This window comes from Thunnus albacares, chromosome 18 (genome assembly GCF_914725855.1).
Source record: "Thunnus albacares chromosome 18, fThuAlb1.1, whole genome shotgun sequence".
NCBI classification, from domain to species: domain Eukaryota; kingdom Metazoa; phylum Chordata; class Actinopteri; order Scombriformes; family Scombridae; genus Thunnus; species Thunnus albacares.
In genome coordinates, this window is record NC_058123.1 from 16,251,298 (window position 1) to 16,275,634 (window position 24,337).

General features: G+C 38.0%; 2 protein-coding genes across 3 annotated transcripts in view; one reads left to right on the forward strand and one right to left on the reverse strand.

The window, feature by feature from the left end:
- lrrc75bb (leucine rich repeat containing 75Bb) overlaps window positions 1–4,587 on the reverse strand; it is a 30,130-nt gene extending 25,543 nt beyond the window's left edge. The window contains exon 1 of the mRNA XM_044334677.1: window positions 4,027–4,587. Within this exon, the coding sequence (XP_044190612.1) occupies window positions 4,027–4,317 (291 nt within the window). The 5' untranslated portion in view covers window positions 4,318–4,587. The remainder of the gene's footprint in view (window positions 1–4,026) is intronic.
- Window positions 4,588–10,083: 5,496 nt separating this feature from the next.
- Window positions 10,084–23,153, forward strand: ggt1b (gamma-glutamyltransferase 1b). 2 transcript variants are annotated; one of them, XM_044333876.1, is made up of 14 exons: window positions 10,084–10,226; window positions 10,325–10,381; window positions 11,816–12,017; window positions 12,264–12,394; window positions 12,524–12,613; window positions 12,850–13,042; window positions 13,153–13,313; window positions 14,066–14,215; window positions 16,450–16,586; window positions 17,714–17,901; window positions 18,007–18,134; window positions 19,866–19,978; window positions 20,659–20,772; window positions 22,516–23,153. In XM_044333876.1, the coding sequence occupies exons 3-14, from the start codon at window positions 11,851–11,853 to the stop codon at window positions 22,660–22,662; spliced, it is 1,719 nt and encodes a 572-aa protein (XP_044189811.1). In that variant the 5' UTR covers window positions 10,084–10,226; window positions 10,325–10,381; window positions 11,816–11,850; the 3' UTR covers window positions 22,663–23,153. The 2 variants fall into 2 exon arrangements, with proteins under 2 accessions (XP_044189811.1, XP_044189810.1); XM_044333875.1 differs by having other exon boundaries at window positions 10,084–10,381.
- The last annotated feature ends 1,184 nt before the right edge of the window (window positions 23,154–24,337 follow it).

Consider the following 24,337-nt stretch of genomic DNA (forward strand, 5'->3'; position numbering starts at 1 on the left):
GCAAAGAGGAAAACTCCTATCAGCATTTTCTCCTCCTCCAGCTTTTGAGTTGATTTATTACAGCAGAGCTCAGTGGGATTCCCTGATGCTGGGCTATCCTCCGGACCAGCTCTCCCTTCAATAAACCTCACTTAGTGCAGACTGTGGGTTCCACATGTGTCCATAAATGGAAGCACAGAGGAATTTGAAGATTATTTTATGATGATGTATGTAGCGCAGCTACAGCATCAGATGTGTTTTTGTGCAGTGCTGCGGGGGATTCGAAGATGAAACTAACCATATTTTTAAAAACACACACACACACACACACAGATCTGATCCCATGGATTAATTTTTACAGATTGTTAATCATAAAAGCGTGAAATGTTTTCCTATTTGTTGCTGACAGGATCTCTCTGTTTTACTTGTGCCTTCAGATCTGACTACTTGTGAAAGCTGCATATCTAATCTGACGTCTGCCTCGTCACAGGAAGTCTGAATAAAGCAATGAGCTCCAAATCGCAGAGAATCATCCCACACATGCAGTTCATTAGAATCCAATTAAATATATCGCAGAGTGCGACAAATCCAGTCCCACAGACGCCCCTCTGCTTCGGTATAAGAAACTGTCATAGTTGTCAGGTGATGGACCTTCCAACTGTTTTGTTTACTTACTCTTTTATGTTGAACTGAAGCACTGAATGTTCTTTGATAAGGTGTTATGACCCTTTATGTAATTATACCAAAATCTGAGGTATAAAGTCAAAACTGCATGCAAAAGTAACACTGGTTAAGGTCAGCTTAGTCATATGAGACTAGACAAACGAGGAATATGAATTTACACTGAGTATTCTGTACTTGAAAATGGTGTTTCGTTCACATCCTTGTTAATCTTTCTACAGCCACATATGTAATCTCCCCCTCAAATAAAGGAGAATGTTCTGTACAGGCTGTACTTCCATCCAACTTTCCAATCTAAATAAATCCGCATTTTATTGAAATATAATCCACTACCACCGAAGTTAGTCCCCCAGTGTTCACTTTTAAGACTTACAAATGGACACTTAACTCCAGTACATGAATTTTTCATTCTATTTATCCGATATTTGTGCTGCAGCTACAGGCCGCATGAACCTAGAGCAAGGAACTTGACCTTAATATAATAAAATATTCTCACATTTTCAAATGATCACGCCAAAAGCTAGTCTTAGGAATACATTTTTGGTACATTTACTATTTGCTTTGTTGCCGAGAGTCAGATTAGAAGATCCATACTACAGATTTATGTGACAGTGGTATCAATCTTCTCATTTAACTCTCACAAGGAAGCTAATAAGCATATTTCCCAAAATGTCGACTTAAGTTTTTTGGACATTTTGCCCACATTCAATAGCGTACAGAGAGGCAGACAGAAAATGTGGAGAAAGAGTAAGAAGGGGACGGCATGTGACAATGATTCACAATTTGAATCAGGGGACGTTGCAGTTTCAAGGGATGCATCTTACTTGCATCTAATTTGGTTACAATTATAGCATTTATTAGTATTCTTAAAATTAACAGTATCAGGATACATTTACACATGTAGCTTAGTGTTTATATGCCATCGCAAAACCTAACAAAACATCTATTTCAACTATGCATTAATGGATGAATATGTAATATCACCAATAGCACCAAAATCTGATTATTATTGAATAAAAAGAGCAAATAAAATGTGTGTGTTATTGTGTTCTCACAGCTAACCTTCAGAACAGTCTTCATAAACAACAGAGACCACTTCAAATTAGTGTTTTCTCCATCGCTGCACATTGGTTACTCAGTGTGCATGTTGTCAGGCATAATTGATATGAGTATTTGCTGATTCTTTGTTTACTAATGAATATCCAGAAGATCCCAAACTAATTAACTTAATGGCCCAGAAGGCAGATCTGCGATGGAGATACAGTGAGGGGGCAGGTGTTATTGGTTCCTCTTTGTAATGACTTCCTCTATGTGAAAGAAACATGTTCCAGCATCCATCATCTTGAGGTGATTATCTCCAAATCCATTCATCCCTGAGAGGAAAAGCTGCTTTGCTGCTGGAGAACAACAACTGGAGATCTGCTGCCATTTTTTTTTTTTTTTTTTTTTTTTATCAATCTTGAAGCATTATTAGTCAGACACTTGGCTTCAGCCCCAACGACATACAACAGTAGCAGCACTCTGGCTTCACCTCAGTGAGTGCTGGAGAGAGTATTGGTGCTTTGTGAGCAGTTTAAATGCAGAGCTATGGAGAAATCTGCCTGTGCTCACGACCGACAAATGTACATGTTGATCTTTAAAATCTTTTCTCTTGTGATAGGATATTACTGACTGCAGAATTGCTTTAATAAATCCGGACAGTGTCACTGATCTTATTGGAGGCCGTGCATGAGTCATATCCTTGCAGCTTCATGCAAATATGAATAAGAAGTTTTACGATTATGTCTAAATTCATCCCACACCTATTATATTCTCAGTTATTAGTGCAGAGTAGAAGGGATACCTGACTTTTCAGGCACCCATACCGTAGCTTCTCTTCAGTATTGTTGCCTGCTTTAATCCACACACATCTGTATAATTTATTCTATGGCACCGTACAGATGGGCAGGGAGTTTTCATGACAGGAGGCTCTCTTGATCAGAACTGCTTTTGTCTGAACTTCCAAACTGTTCTCCTTTGATCAATGTGCAGCAAGCAGAAGGTAGCGGAAAGCTCAAGCTGAGCTCTGCAAACTACTTATTTTTTCCTTTCTCGTTCGGATAAATCTTCAGAAAGTGAGAATTAAACGGTGGACGGTGTTACACAGGAATGTAGAACAGATAAGACCTAAACCTTACCTGTAGTTTGGAGCTATGAAGCTGACAACAAAGAGGTGTTTACACAATTCTGCTCAAAAAGAGAGAGATTAGAGCTATTTAACGATGCCACTTTCAAGCATTGAGTTAAGATAAACTGCTCCTTCTCATGTGGATATATATATCCAACATTCATTCAACATATGTACGTATAATTCAAACCTTCTGCACAGCAAACATTGAACAATGGCAGAAAAAGAGAATAGGTGTAGCTTGATATTCATTCAGGTTATTTACTCAAGATTTTCTTTTAACCCTTTCGTAACCCAGTGAAGGCTTTGATAACAAGAGTCTAACTGACTATAGGCTAGCTTATTGAGCTATTTGATTTGAACTAAATTAAGGCCACAGCTGATGATTGTGTGACCAACAGTCCAACACCCAAAGACACTTGGTTTACAATAAAACAGAGCAAAGCAAGAAATCCACTTGAAAAATGACTGAAATGATTGATAATCAAAACAGGTGCTGCTTCATTTTCCATGGATCGACTAACTGTTGCAGCTCTGATCTAAATGAAAGGAAATGTGCAGTTACCAGGTTTACCAAGTCTTCTTTTCAGTGGTTTTTGGTATATTTTAAAAGGCTAACTTGCAGTATAATGCCCTCAGTGTTCTGTGCTGTTTGGAGCTGATTGAATATTCAGAACATGAATTTGTTGGCTCCATAAACCGTTCCCTTTCAGAAAAAACAGGTGGTTGATTCAGACCAGCATCTCCTCTGATTCAACCTCATTATAAGCTACTTTCCCCCCCTCGGGAATATTAAAGGAAGGCAACAGTGTCTTTGGCGTGTCCTTTATATCAGCAAAACTTTACAGGAAACATTTATGAGAAGTTACATTAGATGATTACCACACTGACACCTGATAGATGGTGATTATGATCACTGTTTTTGCTAAATCACTAAATGAATGTTCTGTTATTATTACAGTAGGCATGACTTTGCACTATTCATGACAGATTTATTGTTTTAAGTGAATAGCTGATGTTTTATTGTTTGTCCTGCAGCAATCTTTTTTAGGCAGATTGGAAGAAAACTTATTTTTTCCCTCATAAACAAAACAATGAAAATCATAATTTAAAATCATATGTTTTCCTACAATAACAAAAGTTTCAAGTGAGAATAAAGTACGAACTGCCATTAAAAAAAAATCACGTGAATCATCTACCTTTCTCAGCAGTTTGAGCACTTCAGCTGCTTGCTCCATCCTCTGCTCTCGGAGAAGCCTCTGGATTTCCCTGATCCAAGCCACCCGCCTGACATATGGGCTGGGGTTGTTTTTCCGCAGCATCCCTGGAAGCTTGTCGGACTTGAGCATCAAGGAGGTAAACAAGAAGTCTCGACCGCCTCTGCCGCTACTTCTCTCGCTCTCTGCGGGCATGTCATTTCTCTGGCGTCTCCTCTTGGACAATTTGCTGTCAAAATCGAGACTTCTCTGCCTGGTCAACTTAGAGCCCATCACTCCTGGGAGGACGGTGTCGGTGATAGTGTTGGTGGTGGTGGTGGTGGTGGTGAGAGGGATTTTACAACATGCAGCCAAAACATCACACTTAACTTGCAGCGAGATTTGCAGAAATACATCTACAATCAGGAAAATGCTGTTTAAAAGTTTCCAGGCTACTCAGAACTGAAAAGCATCACTGGTATATATATATATATATTTGCGCCCATGTCTCGCTGTCGTCCCCTGCTTGCATGAGTCCATGCACTCACTGCCTGAACACTGTGGCATCCTTTGCTTCACTCAGAGCTCCTGCGCTCCTCAGCCAATCAGATAGCGATTCTCCGCTCAGCCCGAGACCCATGTAGGAGCAGGTTTCAGCTGAGTTTTTTCTTGCTTGACTCCACATCACAACGCCCAGGTTGTTTATTTGACAAACGTTTTCACTGTCAGTCAGAGAAAAGTCAGAGAAAAACTGACTTGTGTAATCATGTTTATTTTTGGGGTCTTATGTAACGATTTCATCCTCTAGTAATATGATAATGTACTGGATAGATAGATAGATAGATAGATAGATAGATAGATAGATAGATAGATAGATAGATAGATAGATAGATAGATAGATAGATAACTGACCTTGGAGTTATTATTAAAAATAACTCAAATGCAGAAAAGGAAGAAAAGAACATAATATACAGAAACATAATACCCTTTTTACAGAAGTAGTATTTATTTCAGAGGTATTGCATTGGATTGTGTAACATTTTAAAGGTGTTCATATTGTTTTGGCTCAACAATTGGTAACTTCCAATACAGTGTTGACTGTTGGACAAGTGGAATGAGAAATAATTGTTAAGAATTGACAATTGTCTCTTCTTTTTTCTCTTTTCTTATGTTTTTTTTTCTATATTTTGTAGCAGCCTCTCTGCTACTGGTTATTTTGATTCAATGTCATTTTAAATTCATGCATGGCCAAGTATCTGGGTGTTTCTGCAACTACAGGCATTTTTAAGTCTCAACAGTGAAATTTTGGATTTATGTTAAATTTGTTATATGATGCTTGATAAATATATACACAATGTTATTACACATCTTGACAAAATAATTATTAAATAATGTGATTTAATAAAATTTATAAAGCATTTTATAGGTCCAAACATCACTTTTGTTCACTTATGTCCCACAACTCTGGTCTCAATGTTGAGATACGTGAAAAGAGCTAATCCAATTACAATGACATTATTTCAAATGAAATTGTTTCACATAAATATTACTTTACACAATATTAAAATTATTGTTTTTTGTTTACTGATCATTTATATGATTTTTTTCATCTTTGATTTGTTTAATTTTAGAGAGTTAAAAGTGACCGTAGTTGCAGAAACACCTATGTGTTGGTAAAAGTGTGTGTGTGTGTGTTTTTGAGGTGAATGTATTTGTGTACATATCACATTTTTATACAAATTGTAGAGATTGTAGACAGAATCTCAGGTCACCAGCCTATGTGAGCTGTAACACTATGTATGACCATTGTGAGTGTGAATATGAAAAAAATGTGCATGAATGAATTTCACAAGTGTCCTATGATGCTGACAAATGTCATGTTTTGAAGACAGTTCCTACTCTTGAGGGCTAATTAGGGCACACTGGACAGTACATTCATAACAGGTAAGGAGCTGTAGGAAGCACAGGCCTAACAAAACAAAAAGTCCTCCGTTGAAATTGTGAAATAGAGTCTGAACCCAAGTACATCCATCAGCTCTGTGGACCGAGTTGTACTTTTGGATGCCCATTAAATCAGGTACAGTATCGATCAAGCTGAGAGAGATGGGCTGATAGACAGCTTTAATCAAATACTGGAAAACATGACCTGTATGTGTGAGTAGTTGAGAGACTTTAACTATTTAGGACAAATCGTTTTTGAAGAGCAACTTAAACAGCCGCTAACCTTCAGCCAGTTAACTTCTCAACCTCACTGCAGGGATTTAGAGGCTGTGTCTGTACACTATTGACTGTGTGTGTTGGGTGTGCTTACACCCCCAGAGATGGAGGTGAAACACAGCTCTTCCGCCTAGTGTTATGTTACCAAATAAGGCAAGATGGGGCAAGATGGGGCTATAGCCCCTCCAATAAATGACTTCCATTATTACCAACATCGAAAATCCTGTTTGATTTTCTTTATTTGGCTGCTGTTTCTCCCATTCTCCATTTAATCCAGTCCAGTAGTAGATCTGGTACTCCTCACCTCTGGCAGCTCTGTCACTAAAGATGCAACTTTTTGTTTCCTATGATCCGTCTGTGTTGCTTTTTTGTCGAGATGGGAGTTGTATTTTATTATTATTATTATTATTATTATTATTATTATTATTATTATTATTATTATTATTATTATTGTTGTTGTTGTTGTTGTTGTTGTTGTTGTTGTTATTATTATTATTATTATTATTATTATTATTATTATGCTGCCTTTAATTTTTTGGGGAGTTTTACAAAGTTGACTGTTGTCTATTTTGTTTATGTGTAGTAACTTTAGAAGTGGTTGTAGTAGGCGTAAACTTGAAATTGACTTTCAAATACAGCATTTCAGCACTCAGTCTTGATTATTCATGTATTTAAATTCCAATATAAGGCCTCAACTAGCCTGATGTCTATTAACTCCAGTTGCCCTTGACATACTAATAATAGATATTCTACTATAACCTGGATGACCGAACCTTCATGCTTGATTTGTACATTCATTCATGAAACCAAAAGGTGTTGGGAAAAATGCTCTGTGAGAATTTCCTCCAGGCACAGGTATGTCAACAACAGGGGAGTGAACCGCATTCACTGTCAGTGATAGATGTGTATCATGTAAACTACTCAAAAAATGGAGAGAACCTTAGGGTTCCCAGCCCCAATACAAAGTCATTGAGGCAATATTGATGGCGATGCTGGGCCATGGAGCAAAAGAGTAGTCCTGCAGGGCCTGGTGCAGCCGCATCATGCTGGCACTAAAGCTTGATGGCTTTTACTGCTTCAGTCTGGATTTCAGGATTTCATAGTCCACCTCGTTCTCAGAGCAGCTGATCTCCTGGATTGTCAAGGTTCTTGTTTTTCCCCACACTGGATTTGAGCAGGTAGCAGATTCCCTTATTACCAGAGTCTACGGAAAAAACAGCATGCTCCTCACCTCAAGGTTTGTAGCAATTTTCTGTATTTTCTTTTGGATTGTACCAAAGTCCCAGTATCCTTAAAGCACCTTGTGTACTTTTGTTTTGCCTCGTCTAAGTGGGGCTACCCTACCAGAACGGTAGAATTACTGCTATTACTGCTCACCCAACACCCTGGGGCCCGTTTCACAAAAGCAATTTGTGAGCACTGCGTAAACACAGATTGCAAATGGTGCCAGTGCCCCTTTGCAGAAGTGATTGTCACTCACAAATTGTAGATACATTTACGAGTCTTACAGTCCTCTTAAATGCTCATGCATGGGTCGCAATTATGGTGCTTCTTTTAATTAGTTACATGTGTCAAAATTAACATGAGAGAAAATGAGCTCATGTTGCAAATTTGGTGAAACTGGCCCCTGGTCTGAAAGTTATGTGAGATTCTTCATGGGAAAGCTGGATATATGATAGCATAGAGGAACAGCACTAACTGATCTTATTCATAAGAGTGCTTCAGCAAACAGAGAGGCACAAGAGGACGTTTGAGAAGTTTAAAGCACCTCTATACAGTATAACATACATCTAACCTCCACTCTCTCCCTTCTCCTCCTGACAGATACACTGAACTCCTGGATATTTTGGTACAGGAGGTGTCAGAGTTGACAGCCAGAAGCGCACTCCAGGAGCAGACGTACAGCATGGTGGAGAAGGAATATTTCATGATCTTTAATGTAATCTTCTGTGCTGCTCTTTCTCCCTCCATACTGCACAGTGTCACTCTGTGGTTTCTGAGTTTACTGACCATTTAAATTCAATGAATCATAGGAATGGTATGAGAATAACTGTGGCGGACTTAAAGTAATCTGTCTCTTCATGGTGGCAGGGTTTTAGAGTGGAGTGTCTACTGTAAAGTGTCTGGGCTAAAGCTGGATATTTCAGTGGCCTCACATACTGTACATACCTCCAGATTTATAGACCAGCATAGCCGTTGATTGTTGAAACACAAATACAATATCGTATATTTTATCAGACAGTGCCATGCATTCTTTATATACCCGAAGTAATAAAGGGAAGACAAAGAAGAAGAACAAGAGGAAGAAAAAGATGGTAGTACATATGATAAAGCTTTTTCACATTATGCAAAAAACAGTGGATATGTTCTATTCTAAGGAAGAAATTAGGAGAAAACTGCAGAGAGCAGCTGCTGGTTTCTTATAATGACTAAATTATGTAAAATGTAAATGATGTGATGTACAGTGTATTCTGTATTCATGTTTTAATTAGAGTATTAAATCAAACTTCTGTCATTAATGTTTGTGGGCAGTCGGCCATGTGGAGCCTGAGTAGGAAGCTACGGCTGTGTCGGCCTGCTCATATTTATAAGTCTCATTTTTGTGGAACAGAAGATGATAATCCTGAAAGAATGAGCCATCGACTTGTTGTTTTAATAAAACCATTATTATTAACTATGTTTTGTTAGGTTGTAGCCACCCAAATGAGAGCAATATATCCTGCATGCCATGGCTCTGCATACGTTTCTGCTTGAAATGGAGCTACGTAACTAACTATGGCTATTTAGTACAGCTAAAGGGCGACAGCTGTGAAAACACAAACATTAGCTGTTGGTGTTATCACAGCTGTAGCTAAATGTCCAATGCACTGACCAAATGAAAAAAAAAGGAGACTCCTTGGATGTGTTACCAGTATTTTTTGTATATTGAGAGCTAAATTATGCAATTATACACATTTAAAATCCTATTTTGGAAGTGGAAAGGTGTTGCTGCAGAGTGTGACATTGCAGCTCCATTGCTTTATTCTTTAAGAAAGGCTCTGATAATTTAAATAACCCATAACCCAAACATAAGCAACTGATTGGGAATCAAATTCAAGGTCAGTTGTCAGGCGTTCTGTCTCAGCTACAGGTCTTCAGGGCTTTTTCTCTAATTGCATAGGAACAACTCCTCCTTGAACACCCTCAGGCCATCTGGATCTTAAACAAATTTGATTTTTGAGCGCTTTGTTTTTTTCTCCATGAGCCATTCAATTGGAGGAGCGGGAGTGGTGCAGTCTGGGAGGTTTAGTTCAAAGACAACTTTAATCGGTGGAAGTGGAGGTTTTCATTACCTGGGATGGCTGGCTTGCAGAGTTCCTGTGTCAAAGTTGAGAAAATCATGTGTCCTGTCCCTGTTGCCCTCCACCTATTGGCCTGGCTGCTTATTTAACTGACCCTTCTCATCCAGCTCCGCACCCCTTCACACTGTTCCCCTGCAGTTTGTTCTTAGTGTTCTTTCCTCCCCACATGGCAGATGTGATCTTCTCCCTGCAGCCCCGAAAGCCTTCATTTTCCTGGTGAGGAGGCACTTTATTTAAAACTTAAATATCAAAGGTTTTCTGAGCGGTCATGCAAAAAAAGAAAAAAAAAACAATATTATACTAGAGCTGAGTTGCATTAAAGCTGTGAAACAGGGCCCTACTTTATCATTTTGAGAAAGTGTTGACTATGTAGAATCATATGTCATCTATTTGAAATGAACCACAAACAAAGTGAGGCTATTGCTAGTTAATCTTTGTCACAAGTAGGTTTAACTGTCAATGCAGATAAAAAGCCATTCATTCAGTGGAATGTGGTTTCCTCTCAGTTTCAGGGTCATGCAATTTGCGCTGTGGTATTTTAGAAAGTTATGTGAAGATTGAATACAGATGACTAATTATTTGAGTGATAACTTAAATATCGTCTTCTGTTGTTTCCTCTGTCGCTGTCTTCCATTGGCAACACAAGTAAGGTGTTTTATGGTGGGGAGGGTTAAAGTTTAATGACTTTGTGATAGTTACATATTGAGAACCACAGTAAGCCTATTACCTATCACCTGCTGCAGATCGTGGCAAACGCATACAGTGAGCAGCCTGTTGCAGAGGCCCCGAGAGAAATCAAGGTAAGACAGAAAATTGTGTTTCATGTCTTGGAGGGTTTACCACTATCATCCAGGAGGTGCAAAGTCTGGAGAGAGTTGAATCCAAATCACAGGACTACTGTAGGCATAAAATTTTTCCATCTCAAAAGTTTTATATTAGAAAATGTTCTTTTAACTTTTAACTGTTGAAGTAACTTTGTACTTATGATATGTGAAGGCAGGCAAAGATCTTGTATAAATGGTTAATGTACTGTAATGTTCAACAGTGGCTCTTGTAGCTGTTACATAATCAGTTTTCATTTATTCGACAGACCAAATAATCTGCATGACAGTAGGCTTTAGGGTTTGGAGCAAATGGGAGGTGTCATTAAGCTAAAATACTCCAGGCTTAAAAAAATTATTCATTGGCTGCAGAGAGCACATCCAGAAGGATGCACTGCCTCACAGTCAGATCATCTCACATGTACAAAACTGCTCTGTAGTATAATGTATGATTCAGACAATGTTACTTAGAACAATAATTTAGAGAGTCTTCAGCACAATACACAATTCAATTCTGTTATTTGTGCAGGCAAAATTGTTTTAAATGTACATTTCATGGAAGCAATGAAGTAATTTATCCATGATAGAGCAGTAAAGTATTTTTTATCCATTTATTAATTCAACCTTGCCTTTTGAGAACATAAACTCTAGACAGTTTTTAATTAGAAATTTTAGACATGATGTGGCCTGGAGCACCGATTGGCAAATATTAATCAACACAAATTCTCAGTGTTTTCTATTTAAGCCTAGTAAGCAAAGTACAGATGCCAACAGAGGTGGAGTGGACTCAATTTTAAGTTGGGGGGTTGGGTTTTATTAATTCCCATGGGGCCTCCATATATAATTTTGATTTATTGGCCCCAAAGTTATTTGGTTTAGTAAATAATGCCAAAAAAAAAAAAAAAAAAAAAAGAATGGATACATCACTTGGAAATACTGTGCTGTCAGGTGCTAAATCCTTGGTTGGAGTTCGGAAGGTTGCTGTTTGGGTTTGATTGTTTATTATCTGGTTTGATTATATCTGGTTTTATTATTTTAAACTATAGTATTTTATCAAGAACTACCGTCTCACACTCAACATATGAATTTGAGCATATTTATCTTATCTTATTTTATCTTATCTTATCTTATCTTATCTTATACTATCTTATACTATCTTATACTATCTTATCTAATATTTATACCTGTATTGTATGTCATACATAGTATATGTCACAATCATGCTATTTGTCCCCAAGGAGCACTTGGTTGTGCAGCAGTGCAAAACAGGATAAAAACACAAAGCACATGAAGACAACATATACATAAAAAGATATAAAATCGATACAAAAGAGAGCAGAGTGCACAAATAAAAAACTATTTAAAACAAAGGGTTTCAGTATAAATTAAGAAAATGTTTTTTTGTTTTTTCAGACATTATATAAGTATTTATTGTTCCTGACGTAAGAATGGCCAAGAAGACAATAGTTGTGGCGCTGGTGTTGCTGCTGTTGGCAGCTGTTGCCACTTTTGTGGGCGTTTTCTTTGGTGTGGGGAGAAGGAAGCCCAACAGTGAGGACTTATACTTGAAGGCAGCAGTGGCAGCAGATGCTGGGCCCTGCTCAGAGATCGGCAGGTGAGAGCTACTTCCCACAACTGAAGATACTGTAAACAGGCTCATAGATGCATGCAAACATGAAAAATAAGCACAAAAGCATGAACATTGCCTCCACGTACACACACAATTTTAGCATACGTGCAAATCCATGTGAACCTGCTTAATGAATTTTTTTTACTGGTTTTGCCCACACAGGATTTAAGATCTTAAATATAAAAACTAATCCTTTCTTCCCTGTGTGTGTTAAAATGAATTTTGCTGCAGAGACATACTGATGAAAGGAGGGTCTGCAGTAGATGCCTCCATAGCTGCTTTGCTGTGTGTTGGGCTGATGAATGCTCACAGTATGGGCATTGGAGGCGGGCTTTTCTTCACCATCTACAACGCAACAACTGGTATACCTTCTCTCTAACATACATCTCCACCACAAAATGTTCTCTATTTTATTTTTCTTTATAAATTACACACAACTTGCTGACCATCTGGATCCTAAATGCATTTGCTGGTGTGTGATGTCAACACAGGGAAAGTTGAGACCATTGATGCCAGGGAGACGGCGCCACGCAATGCAACAGAGAACATGTTTGGCAATAGCACAGATTTATCCCAGAAAGGTAATGTTTAACTGTACGCTATCAGACATGGAAATGAAGCTGTCATAGACATTATTAAGAGAGATGATGACCTTGTGATAGCAACACATAAAAGAGAGATTAGAGTGTGCAATATATTATCCAAGAGCTGTAATAGGATCTAAGTTTGGGGATGTGTGCCAGCACCATAAACTAATGGCTGAATAAGCTACGAGGCAATTATATAATTCTGTTTCCTTGGTTTCCATGGCTGATAGGAGGGTTGTCAATTGCTGTACCAGGGGAGATTCGAGGTTATGAAATGGCACACAAACGACATGGCAAACTGCCTTGGAAAGACCTGTTCCAGCCAAGCATTGATCTTGCAAAAAAAGGTTTCCCTTTGGGCAGGGCACTTGCCTCTGCTGTGTCCAAAAACAAGAAAATCATCCTCGAGGACACAGCCCTGCGGTGAGAGGCATCAACTTAAGGGTGTTTGGAGTACAAAATCAGTGTCTGGTTGTTTGAAAATCACTTGAAACATTGTTCATTACCTTAAATGTTCTTTTTCTCTCTTTCAGTGAAGTGTTTTGTGGGAAAAATGGTGAAGTCCTAAAAGAAAATGAAACCATTAGATTTACAAAGCTTGCAGAGACCTATAGGAAAATAGCAGAAGAGGGCCCTGATGCTTTCTACCAAGGACAACTAGCTCAGGACCTTGTGACAGATATTCAGGAAGCAGGTAGTGTTCTTTTAAGAAATCCTGTTAAATTTGTTCTTATAGTTAGCCTTCATATAACCTGATCATAATGCTCTTAATTTACTTTCATTTGAATTAGGAAAATCTGAAATCACATATCATTTTATCTCTAGAAAAGCTGCTTTTCTTTGTTTGTCCCATTTTTGATCCAGGTCTGAATATCACAAAAGCTGAACATATTTTGTTGAACTGAACTGACTTCAGACTCCCAGCAAAAAGATGAACAATTCTTCTATAAATACTAGCGAGTTTCCACTTTTGTGATTTATAGTGGAGAAGTTTAAAATTGAGTCATCTTTTTAATCTAGACTTTTTATTTTACCGCTATTTATGCAGATAAATTTTATGTACCCACACAGCATAAGGACATTATCATTTTGATCATTATTGCCACTACCAAGTCATGTCAATTTTATTTGTATAGCCCAATATCACAAATCACAAATTTGCCTCAGGGAGCTTTACAGTCTGTATAGCAATACAACAACCCCTGTCCTTAGAGCCTCGATTCGATTAACAAACAACTCCCTAAAAAACCCTTTAATGGCAAAAAATGACAGAAACCTCCGGAAGAGCACTCACTAAAAGTCATTGGCTAAAAAAGACTTAAAGACATATAATAAAATATTCTAAAATGCACCTCTCTCTGCACATCTAATTTCCATGGCAAGGAGGATTTGTTTTTCCAATTCTGTCCAAGTGTGCATTCACAGTGTTTGTCAATCCCTGTATAGGCGGTATCATCACAATGGAGGATCTGAAGGATTATGTGCCTGTCTTGGATGAGAACCCTTTAAGGGTGAATGTGGGGGAGTACACCATGGCTGTTCCCAATGCCCCCGCTAGCGGCCCTGTGCTCTCGCTGATATTAAACATCTTGAATGGTAAGCCTTGATGCTTTGTCCAAAAACACCCTGAGTGGGAGAGAATGTGCTTTAATGTGAGCTGCCTTCACTTTGCCAGTCATTCAAAGAAAGCACTCCACTGTGAGCAGCATGTTGATATACTGTGCTGGAAATCTACTCTTGTATGTTTATTGGGCTAAGGTTACCTAGGAGAACTAAACACAGATCTAAATTTGTAATGCTTTATCATATGACTGACAAATATGACAAATATGATTTAAGAGCTAAACAGATACAGATTTTTTTTAAACAAGGCATGATTTTGATGATCCTTTGACTTTTCATCTACCACCACCAACAAGTCTAAATATTAAATTATTCAGTGAAAAATGTCAATCTACTCGGTAGATTGCCACTAAATTTGGCACAGATAGTCATGGTTTCCAGGCAAAGTGTTATGATGTCTTTGGGGCAGGGTGATAGCTTTTCATTTAGTTCCACCAACAGGTTGAGAGTGAAATATCTCGACAACTGTTGGATTGCCTTGAAATTTGGCATTCAGTCCCCACAGGATGAATATCTTTGTTAATAATCCTTGGCCTTTTAATTTAGTGCTTCTCAACATTCCGATTGGCCCAATACTTTGGTCTATACCCAAATATCTGCTAAACAAATGAATCTCAGCTACACTTCATATTTAGTGCCAATTAGAAATTATCTGCATGCCAACATGCTAAACATTGATGGTGAACATGGTAACAGTGATACCTGCTAAACATCAACATGGTAAAATTGTCATCTTGAGCTGTTAGCATGTTGATGTTAGTATTTAGTTCAAAGCACCATTGTGCAGTATGTCTTCAAAGAGCTGCTGGTGTGACTGTAGACTGACTAGCTTTGTTATAACCATGACCATGATCTTTCCCCTCCCTTATGCTGCGTTCATGTTATATCAGTTACCGTAATTACGTGTTTTCTAACTTGTAAATAGCATTCATGTCACCCTCCAAGATGTAATAACGACTGGGAAACTGGGACTTTTCTGAAAGCTCGGCACTTAATAATACAGAAGTGCTTCAAAACGGATATAATGTAATTTTGTCAATGCACATTATTTTAAACCCTCATATGACCCACTTAATTATCATACAACCTTACTGAGTTAGGCTGTAGAGATGACACCACTGCTCACAAGTCCTTAACATGGGAATCCATCCAATCCTTCCCATCCATCCGACATAGCGTGAACACGGGATAAGCTAATCCTTCACCAAACATTACAGATCGGAAAAAGCTCATATGACTCACTTTTATAATGACAACATTAGTTGTTTTTAAAGTCACTGACAAACAACCTGTTTTGTTGTTTTCATTACATCATATGAGGACTTGAATTGGTGATACTGACAACATTAACAGATGGTGCCTCAAAATGACATAAGCTACTAAAACAATATCGAGTTAAAATTTAACTTCCTCTAATTTAGAGAATGAACTAACTGAAATACTACTGAGGGAACTACTCTGTAAACCTGACAGAAAGGCTTTTGTTTGAGTGCAGTAATTAAGATCCAAATATAATTGCTTGCTGAGTCTTCACACCTATGAGGCTCACAGTCTGATCAACTATCACCATTTCATTGAATAATGATATTCTGTGAGCACCATAATCTGCCTGATTTTACTTTCTCCTTTGTTGGCTGGTCATAGATGTGTTACAGAAACTGTCCATGTTGAAGACACTGTCTCTCTGCTTCAGTCTCTCTGTCACTGCATTTTCCAGTGACAGTGTCTGCGTCCGAGGATTAGATGAGAAACTTGCTCCTAAAGTAATTAATTTCTCTGATTCTTCCTTTCCTCTGACTGGCCACCCACTCACTGCGGCCCCCTGCCTCACACACTAACACTAATCTCACCAATTTACCTCTAATTGGACACAGTCGAGTGGTGGAGGCACACGTTTCAGTGACTGCCCAAAACTTTCATCCTACTGATTTACCGTGACTCCTGTCTCTGTCCAACAGCTGAAACCCATCAAACCAAAACTCTCCAGTTCCTTCAACCTTCCTCTTTTCTTCCTCTGTGGCTGTCAGCTCAGGCTAATACCCGTGGTCTGCTCAGAGCAGCTTCCAGACTAAATACAAACACAGGAACAGCCTGGGTCAAGTCCATTTTAGCTGTCTCCTTTCCTTACCTGAGCAGCCATCTGAATGAAGACAGATGAATGAGACTGTGGTTTAAATCGAGTTACTGATTGTGTGTATTTTCTACAGGGTACAACTTCACCTCAGATAGCATGGCAAGCACTGAGAAAAAGATCCTAACCTACCACCGCATCGTGGAGGCCTTTCGCTTTGCTTATGCAAAAAGGACCTTGCTTGGAGATCCAGTGTTCCTCAATATTACAGACGTAAGGTCACGGCCTCTGCTTAAAACACAAATTAACAATAAAAGGGTTTACCCAGAACCAGTAGCAGCTCCTCTTGTATGTAAGGAAACAAACCTTCTCTAATACTTTGTCAAACATTTTCAGATTCTACACATAGCAGCTTTAAATAAATGTTTTCACAAGTATGAACATCTAACAATTACCCTGCATTATTGTTTAGACTTACTTTTGACAAAATATGCATATTCTAACCCTGTCTGCTACAAATTACATGTCTATACTTTTAATTTGTTTTACCAGTTAAGTTTTGAATGTAAGACGTAATCACTGTCTGGATTATGTCAACTGGCAATGTTTTTCATTGACCAGCGCTTTATGTTTTTGTACAGTACCGAAGTCATAATCGCAGGACTTTGACACTAGAGACCAGGAATGTACATTCTTGCTCCTGCATGTGTTTCGGTTAAATGTTAATGTAAAGTAAACATGTCCTGTCATGTGCTTTGAGTCACTGTGTACTTTTTCAATATTGAACCAAGACCACCATAGCCAGGTGCTGTTTATTCATGCTTTAGTTGATGATATTGTTGGAGAAAACAAATGAAACAGGTCAGTGAACATTTTGCAGATACATTTGGTATCAACATTGTGCAACTTGGACACATTCTTTATGTTTCCTCATTATGGTGATAATGAATGTGAACTAGGCAGCAAATATGTATCTGCTGTTGCAAACTTGTAGTGTATAAAGGGTGATTTCTAGAATTCAGGGTATATTCATATTAACCAGCTGTAAAGAGTGCAGTTTCATGAAGAATAATGTAATTTCTTTGTTGATAGTAAAGTTAGTGATCACAAAAAAGGAGAATGAATTCCCAAAAAAGTCAAGGCTTAGTTTAAAAGCCTTTATTATAGTAGCTACATGATAAAGACCAATGTAAATCAACCGCACACTGGTGTTTCTTAGGGTCAATCAATCACACACTCAGACAAATGAATTAAGTACAAGCTTCAGTCACACATGTGAGTACTGTATTAGTCATATCCACAGTATTTCACCACAATATGAGTCAATAGTTAGTACATAATACTAAAAAATACATTCCCTAAAAAAGATTTTGAATTATGTCCCACTTTCTCCCCCAAAGCTCATCCACAATATGACTTCAAGGTCCTATGCTGATGACCTCCGTGAAAAGATTACAGATGATACCACACATCACATGAACTACTACGAGCCAGAGTTTTACCTGCCTGAGAACCACGGGACTGCACACCTCTCTGTAGTAGCAGAGGACGGAAGCGCTGTGGCGGCCACCAGCACCATTAACCAATAGTATGACCTCCTCATTGGCTGTGACAAATATTATCACCAGTATTAGCTGATTGGTCTTGTCCCCGTAACGCCCTTGATATCTTAATGGTTATTGTTTTCCTGCAGTTTGGGCTCCAAAGTCATGTCAAGATCAACAGGGATCCTCCTCAACAATGAGATGGACGACTTCAGCTCCCCGCTCATCACAAACGGCTTTGGAGTGCCTCCTTCACCAAATAACTTCATCAGGCCAGGTTAGATTAAAGCCAACACACATGAAACACACATAAGGGTTCTCAAATCTTGTAAAACTGTCATATAGATTGGCTGTTCAACTGCAGGCTGATGAACAGATTGGACAGAGGTCGGCCTGTACTTCTTGATACTGTACATTATGTCTTTGGATTGTGCTGTGCATTAACTCAATTTAGCCACCAAAGGACAAAGGGATCGAGCCCAAAAGGCAAAGGACTACTGTAAAACAGTAGGGTCCTCGCCCTTAGGCGTGTGTTTGTTTGTTTGTTTGTTTCTTTCTTTCTTTATTATTATGGGACATCACACCTAAATTTGACCCCCTAAACATGCTCAAAAACTCACCAAATTTGGCACGCACATCAGGTCTGGTAAAAAATTTGATAAAATGTCAAAATTAACCCCTAAAGTGCCAAAATGTGCTCTCTAGCGTCACCTATGTAACTAAAATGGCTGCCACGGCCTGTAGGAATGTCGTAGAGAGATCAAACCAAAACTCAATTATTTGTCTCATCAAGACCTACAAATCATACACTGACACCCCTAACCTAAATCCAACAGGAAGTCCGCAATTAGCCTTTAAAAATAAGACTTTGCCCCAATTTTGGCCCCTGAACAAATGCTATCTCCTCCGAGGGCATTAATGGTATCGGCTTCAAACTTTAATAGGTGACTTATGACACTATGCTGAAAAAAAGTTGTTAAAAACTTTGTAATAACTCAAACAGTTTGGATTTAATAAGCCCTGAAAGTTGCAGTGCCACATCACCCTTACAATGTAAAACAATGGGGAGGCAATCTATGGGCATGAACTTTGTGTCAAACAGAGGCTTCTGACGTCTAAACTATAAGTCTGATCACTTTCAAACCTGTATCAATGGATTCACAACAAAATTTCCTACCAAAAAATATGATTTTTAATGTAAGCTTTGGCCAAAGTAATGGGATTTATGAGGAGATTTCACAAAAAGCGTACTCTAAAATCCTCCTCTCCAACTGCTCCTGGTGATGTCACTCCCTCAGTGCTGTGAAACATTCCGCAATACACACACATTATAAAATCACAGGAGGAGCAAGAAAAGACTTTAAAATTCACACTCTAATATCTCAAAAACAATAAAAGATAGAAAAAACATGTAAATTCAAGATTTGTAGGTCAAAGTCTCGTGACTCATGTAAAGTTCAAATGAAGGTTGTATCTAAAACTATGTGGAAGTAGTAAATGTTCAAAAAGGTGTGGGTTCGCTCACACTCTCCATTCAAATATATAAGTATTTTTCAGTGTCCAGCTGCAGTTACTTATTGTCTCTACACACCTGACAGTACACATGTCAATCAAACTTCGACCAGGTCATGTGGGTTAAAAGTCTTTCCTTTTCTAAAAATAGACTTGATGAAAATTAGGAAAATAATTTGTTTTACACACAAACTCATCAAGAGTTTTCAATTTACTAATTGAAATTCAAGTGAATGGGCCCAAAACTTGCATAATTTTGATGACACAGGTGCAAGCAAGACAGACATGTCTCACCCTGCAGAAAATTCTCATCCTGTCAATCAAACTTTCAAAATAAAAGCACACCACGCTTGTAAGAAATATCCCTCATTTTTAAAAAAGCAAAATGATCTGATCCTGACGGACCAGAGTGCGAGGTCCCGACCAACGCTGCTTGCAGCTTTAATTTCATTTGACCTTGTTTTAAACTTACATTAACATTATATTCTGTTAAAAGGGAAACGGCCAATGTCTTCTATGTGTCCAACCATCCTCTTTGACAAAAGCAACAAAGTTAAGATGGTGGTCGGAGGCTCAGGAGGAACAAAAATCACTACCTCTATTGCTCAGGTAGGCCACAAGCTACCAAAAGTTGATACAGCTATTGTAACCATTTAGAGTAATTTGTGTAGTGTACTACTGCTAAAGGATAAGGCTAGCAATTTTCTGTATTTTTCTTATTGTTAACAAATTTCATGTGCAGAGCCAAACCAACAATGACTTGATCCTACTTACTAGCTTGTTGTAGCTTGTCTTCTCAAAAAACTTAGTACAAAGTCAAGAGGTTGTGATATGTAGCACAACAACCTAGCAAAGTTCTGTAAACAGAACTGCGTTACCGCGCATGTGCAGTGGTGTCTGCTGTACATGGAACTACTCTCTGGAGACTGGAAACATGATCGCTGTTTTACTCATTGGAGCTTTTTCTAAACAAACTACTTAGCCCAAACTCTTTGTAGTGAAGGAACATGTCACCCAGTGCAACAATGTGGCTCACTGATGTGTTTTTAATAGTTTCTGGACAACAATGGAGATCTACAGCACAGAGGAATTCAATATATCAGACTTTGGTTACACACACAATACTTGTAGGTAGGATCAGCTCATTGTTGGTTTGGCTCTGCACATGAGATTTGTTGACATTAAGAAAAATATAGAAAATTGCCAGCCTTAGCCATTAAGTATAGTAACAATGTTATTAATTTCTTGGCTGTTTATCATTGGGCGATTTTTTTTCTTCTGTTTTATAGGTGATTCTGAACGCACTGTTCTTCAACTACGATTTGAAGAAAGCTGTATCGGATCCAAGGGTCCACAACCAGCTGAGTCCCAACACCACTATAGCTGAGCCTGACTTTGACGAAGTGAGTGTCACAAATGGCAAAACAATACTGATATATGTGGCTAATAGCAGGGTGGTGTGTTGTGAAGGGAGACAATCCTTCAACCAAAAGCCCAGCAAACCACAGACCATTATAGCTCAGTCGTGACTGGCACCAGGGACGCTGTTCATTATATTTACCTTCAGGGATCAATGCAGTATATCAATAAGGAGAAAAATATTTAGTATATTAATAGTCTAATTTGTGATCTGGCTAAAAATAAATCTTTTCTGTAAAAGCAGAACATCAGCTCATTCTTTCATGACTTATTATTTTATGACTTATTAAAACCCATATTACTCTTGCTGAGTCAGTTGAACTCCCACTGGTCCTGATGACTCAGGTGTAAACATACTATTTGTTTCACATACTGTAGGTTGTTACTAATGCAGTAATGTCATAGTGTAATTTATATTACAATATCTGAGTCTGTAGGACACCGCAGGAAAGCATGAATTTAAAGAGTAATGCCACCCATTTTAAAATGTTTTTTCAGTGTGCCACAACAGTTCATGAATGTACATTAAATGTACACAGGTCTTTAAAAGCTAGAAATCAGGGAATTGATTTTTATAACTTTACTGGAATGTAAAATCTGACACTGCTCCATGGACAGTGAACAGGGTGCTAACTTTGTTAACACCAAACAATGTTTGACATCTTGTTTATACCTTTAATACCTTCAGTAGTGCTACAGTAAATCTTTTTGGTGTGATCACTCAATTTACAGTAGCATCTTATGAGCTGAATTGCATTATTAACTTTTTAAAAGTAACATTATTGTTATTACAACAGATGAACTTGCTTTGGTGAGCTCATAGTGGTGGACAGACGTGACAACCCAGCATACTTATAAAGCCATCATATTAAATAAATCATATTAAAGTACACACAGTACCATAACTATAAAAGATAAGCTAAAAACAGTCTCAACAGAGTCCCAACGATTTACAATTCAGGAGGCGATACTCAAAATACTATTCTAATTACAAAGAAAAATGCAAAATGTACATTAAAGTGCTAACAGCCTCAGGTAATGTACCTCTGTTAATCCACTCAGGTTTAAAACGAGTCCTCTAGTGGGCATCAAAGAGGGCAGATGTTGGGTACGAATTGTCTCTAGCAATGTTCAGAGCCTTTTTGTGAAGCCAAACTTTCTCAGTTGAAGGAAAGAACTATTTTCTTTAATACATTTGTTTTAGCAATAGTTAGACTACCAAATATAAATACAGCTGATGTGTAAAACCAGACCATCGCTTCCCTTTTTTCAGCTTCAGCAATAATCTCTGATGATCCAACTTTAAGATCTTCTACACATTTCTGTCCCATTTAAGGTTTTCAGAGATTTTAGTGCTAATAAATTTAAACTCCTTCACATTTTCAGCTGGTTTCTCTTCAATGGTTTATCTTCTATGATCATCTCTTTATGACATTTTAATCCCACTGATTGTGTGTCGAGCAGCATATCAACAGTGTTTATCGCTTATTGAGAGAGTTACAGACTTTTACAACTCAACATGAAATCTTAAACTGGGCGTTACCCTTTATCAAAACAGATGACACCACAACCCTGATAAACTTAAGTTTTTCAAAGCAACCTGATCCATTTTGTATGATCACATTCATCAATACATTTCTAAATGAGGATGTTTTGTCATTTTTACATTCAGACCATGCCACACCTACTCAGATTTCCTTTGTTTTTAAATGTTCTCCTGTTTACAGAACATCTTGGCTGGTTTGGCAAAGAAGAACCACGTGACAGAGCTCCTCAAATCGACAGGAGCTGTGGTACAGGCGGTGGTTCGTTATGAGGACGGACTCCGTGCTCAGTCAGATCCTCGTAAGTGGGCGTACGCTGCAGGGTACTGAGGTCATAAACACACCTCTCAATACGCAGAGGGACTGTAGCTGTGTGAACCTTGACACCAGTGATACGAGTTGAGAGATTAGAGACTTAATAAAGGACCAGGAGCCATCGTCAGCTGTCTTGTGCACCAATTATTCTCTCATTACGTTCGGACAATGTTCATGTAACTCAGATGACAGAGCATCGACTTAGTGCCTGTGATGACCTTAAAAACAAAGTGAAATTAATTCTGAATACTTATGGCTGCTGTATTTATACTTCACCTCATCATTTCATGTAATTAAGAAATGCACAAGTTTTTTTTTTTTTTTAGAAGATAGCTATCATTCAGGTACCTGTAAATGTTGAAATCATTATTTTCACTGAAGAAACTCACACTGTGTCAGTCATAAAAGTGTACAATTCTTACCTATTTATGAAGCACTTTTGTAAATCATTAGCAGTGTAAAGCTGTTTCCTGTTATTGTTGTCTATTAAAGGTGTGATATTGTGATGTCTAGAGTGATTATTGGAATATTGATGAATATACTTTAAATTAAGGGAATATTCACAGAACAAATCAACCAAAACTAACAGCGAGAACTAAAAACATACATTTTCAGTCACGCCTTAAACATATTTCATATGAGGTGGCAGCTAAGAGAGAGAGCAGAAAGGCACTCTTGTTATAATAAAGGGCTATTACGCTTCAGGGACATCCAGTCCTACAGCACACACTTAATGACTTACAGTAATTTCCCTACAACCCAGAGTGCAATGACCTATAATGACCCCGTACGACATTACAGCTGTTGCAGCTCACTGTCACTGCTGGGATTCAGGGCTTTTGTTTTCTCAGCTGGAATGTAAATGAGTTACATAATTACTTAAATGTATAAATGTGTGAAATTATAGTGTATTTATTAGCATTTTTAATAGAAATTACAGATGTTATAAGAAACACACAATAAAGGTATGGATATGTAAATATTACATGGTATACATCTTAGTTCCCTAGGATACCATGAGGACCTGCAAGCCTCTGTTTAGAATAGCTTTACTTGTGGTACCTGGTGGGTTTTTAAGGAGACAGGAAAAACAAAAATGAGTAAAAACCCAATTCAGACTGGAATTTCCCTTTAAGGGCCAATTAAGCACAATCTCAGTTCCACAAAGTTATAATGAACTTTAGTTGAGAGTTATGTAACTCAGACAGGCCAATTTACTCACCCTTAAGCTATGAAAAAATATTCAAACTCTGTGTACAACAAAGTCTAAATGGTTTTAATTCGACCCACTGCCTTGGATTTTGCATTATGACTGTAACAAAATAATGATACACGCATTCAAAATGCATGTATGTTAACATTAAGCAAGTACTGTTGAGGTAATTTACTTCATCAAGGCACTTTGTGATTGAAAGTGTGCTAACACTGGAAGTCATCACAGGATTATTTGCCTTTGGGACATTTTCTAAAGTGAATGACGCTTATTTTAAATGGCTGTTATTCATACAAAGAGGGTAATATCATGACTCTGAAGCCATAAAGTCACAACTTACCCCGATTAACTTATTTGTCATACAACAAAGACACAGTGTTGCTTCACAAGGAGTAAAATTAGCATGTTCTCATAACTCACATCTAATGCCTCAAAGGAAAACAGAGTAGAATCCACTTAAGAAATCATTACTAATTC

Excerpts from the sequence above, each read along its gene's own strand:
- ggt1b (XM_044333875.1), top strand. The coding sequence starts at position 11,851 with ATGGCCAAGAAGACAATAGTTGTGGCGCTGGTGTTGCTGCTGTTGGCA. Across the intron at positions 18,135-19,865 it reads AAATAACTTCATCAGGCCAG|GGAAACGGCCAATGTCTTCT; the intron begins GTTAGATTAAAG and ends TTCTGTTAAAAG. Across the intron at positions 20,773-22,515 it reads CTGAGCCTGACTTTGACGAA|AACATCTTGGCTGGTTTGGC; the intron begins GTGAGTGTCACA and ends TCCTGTTTACAG.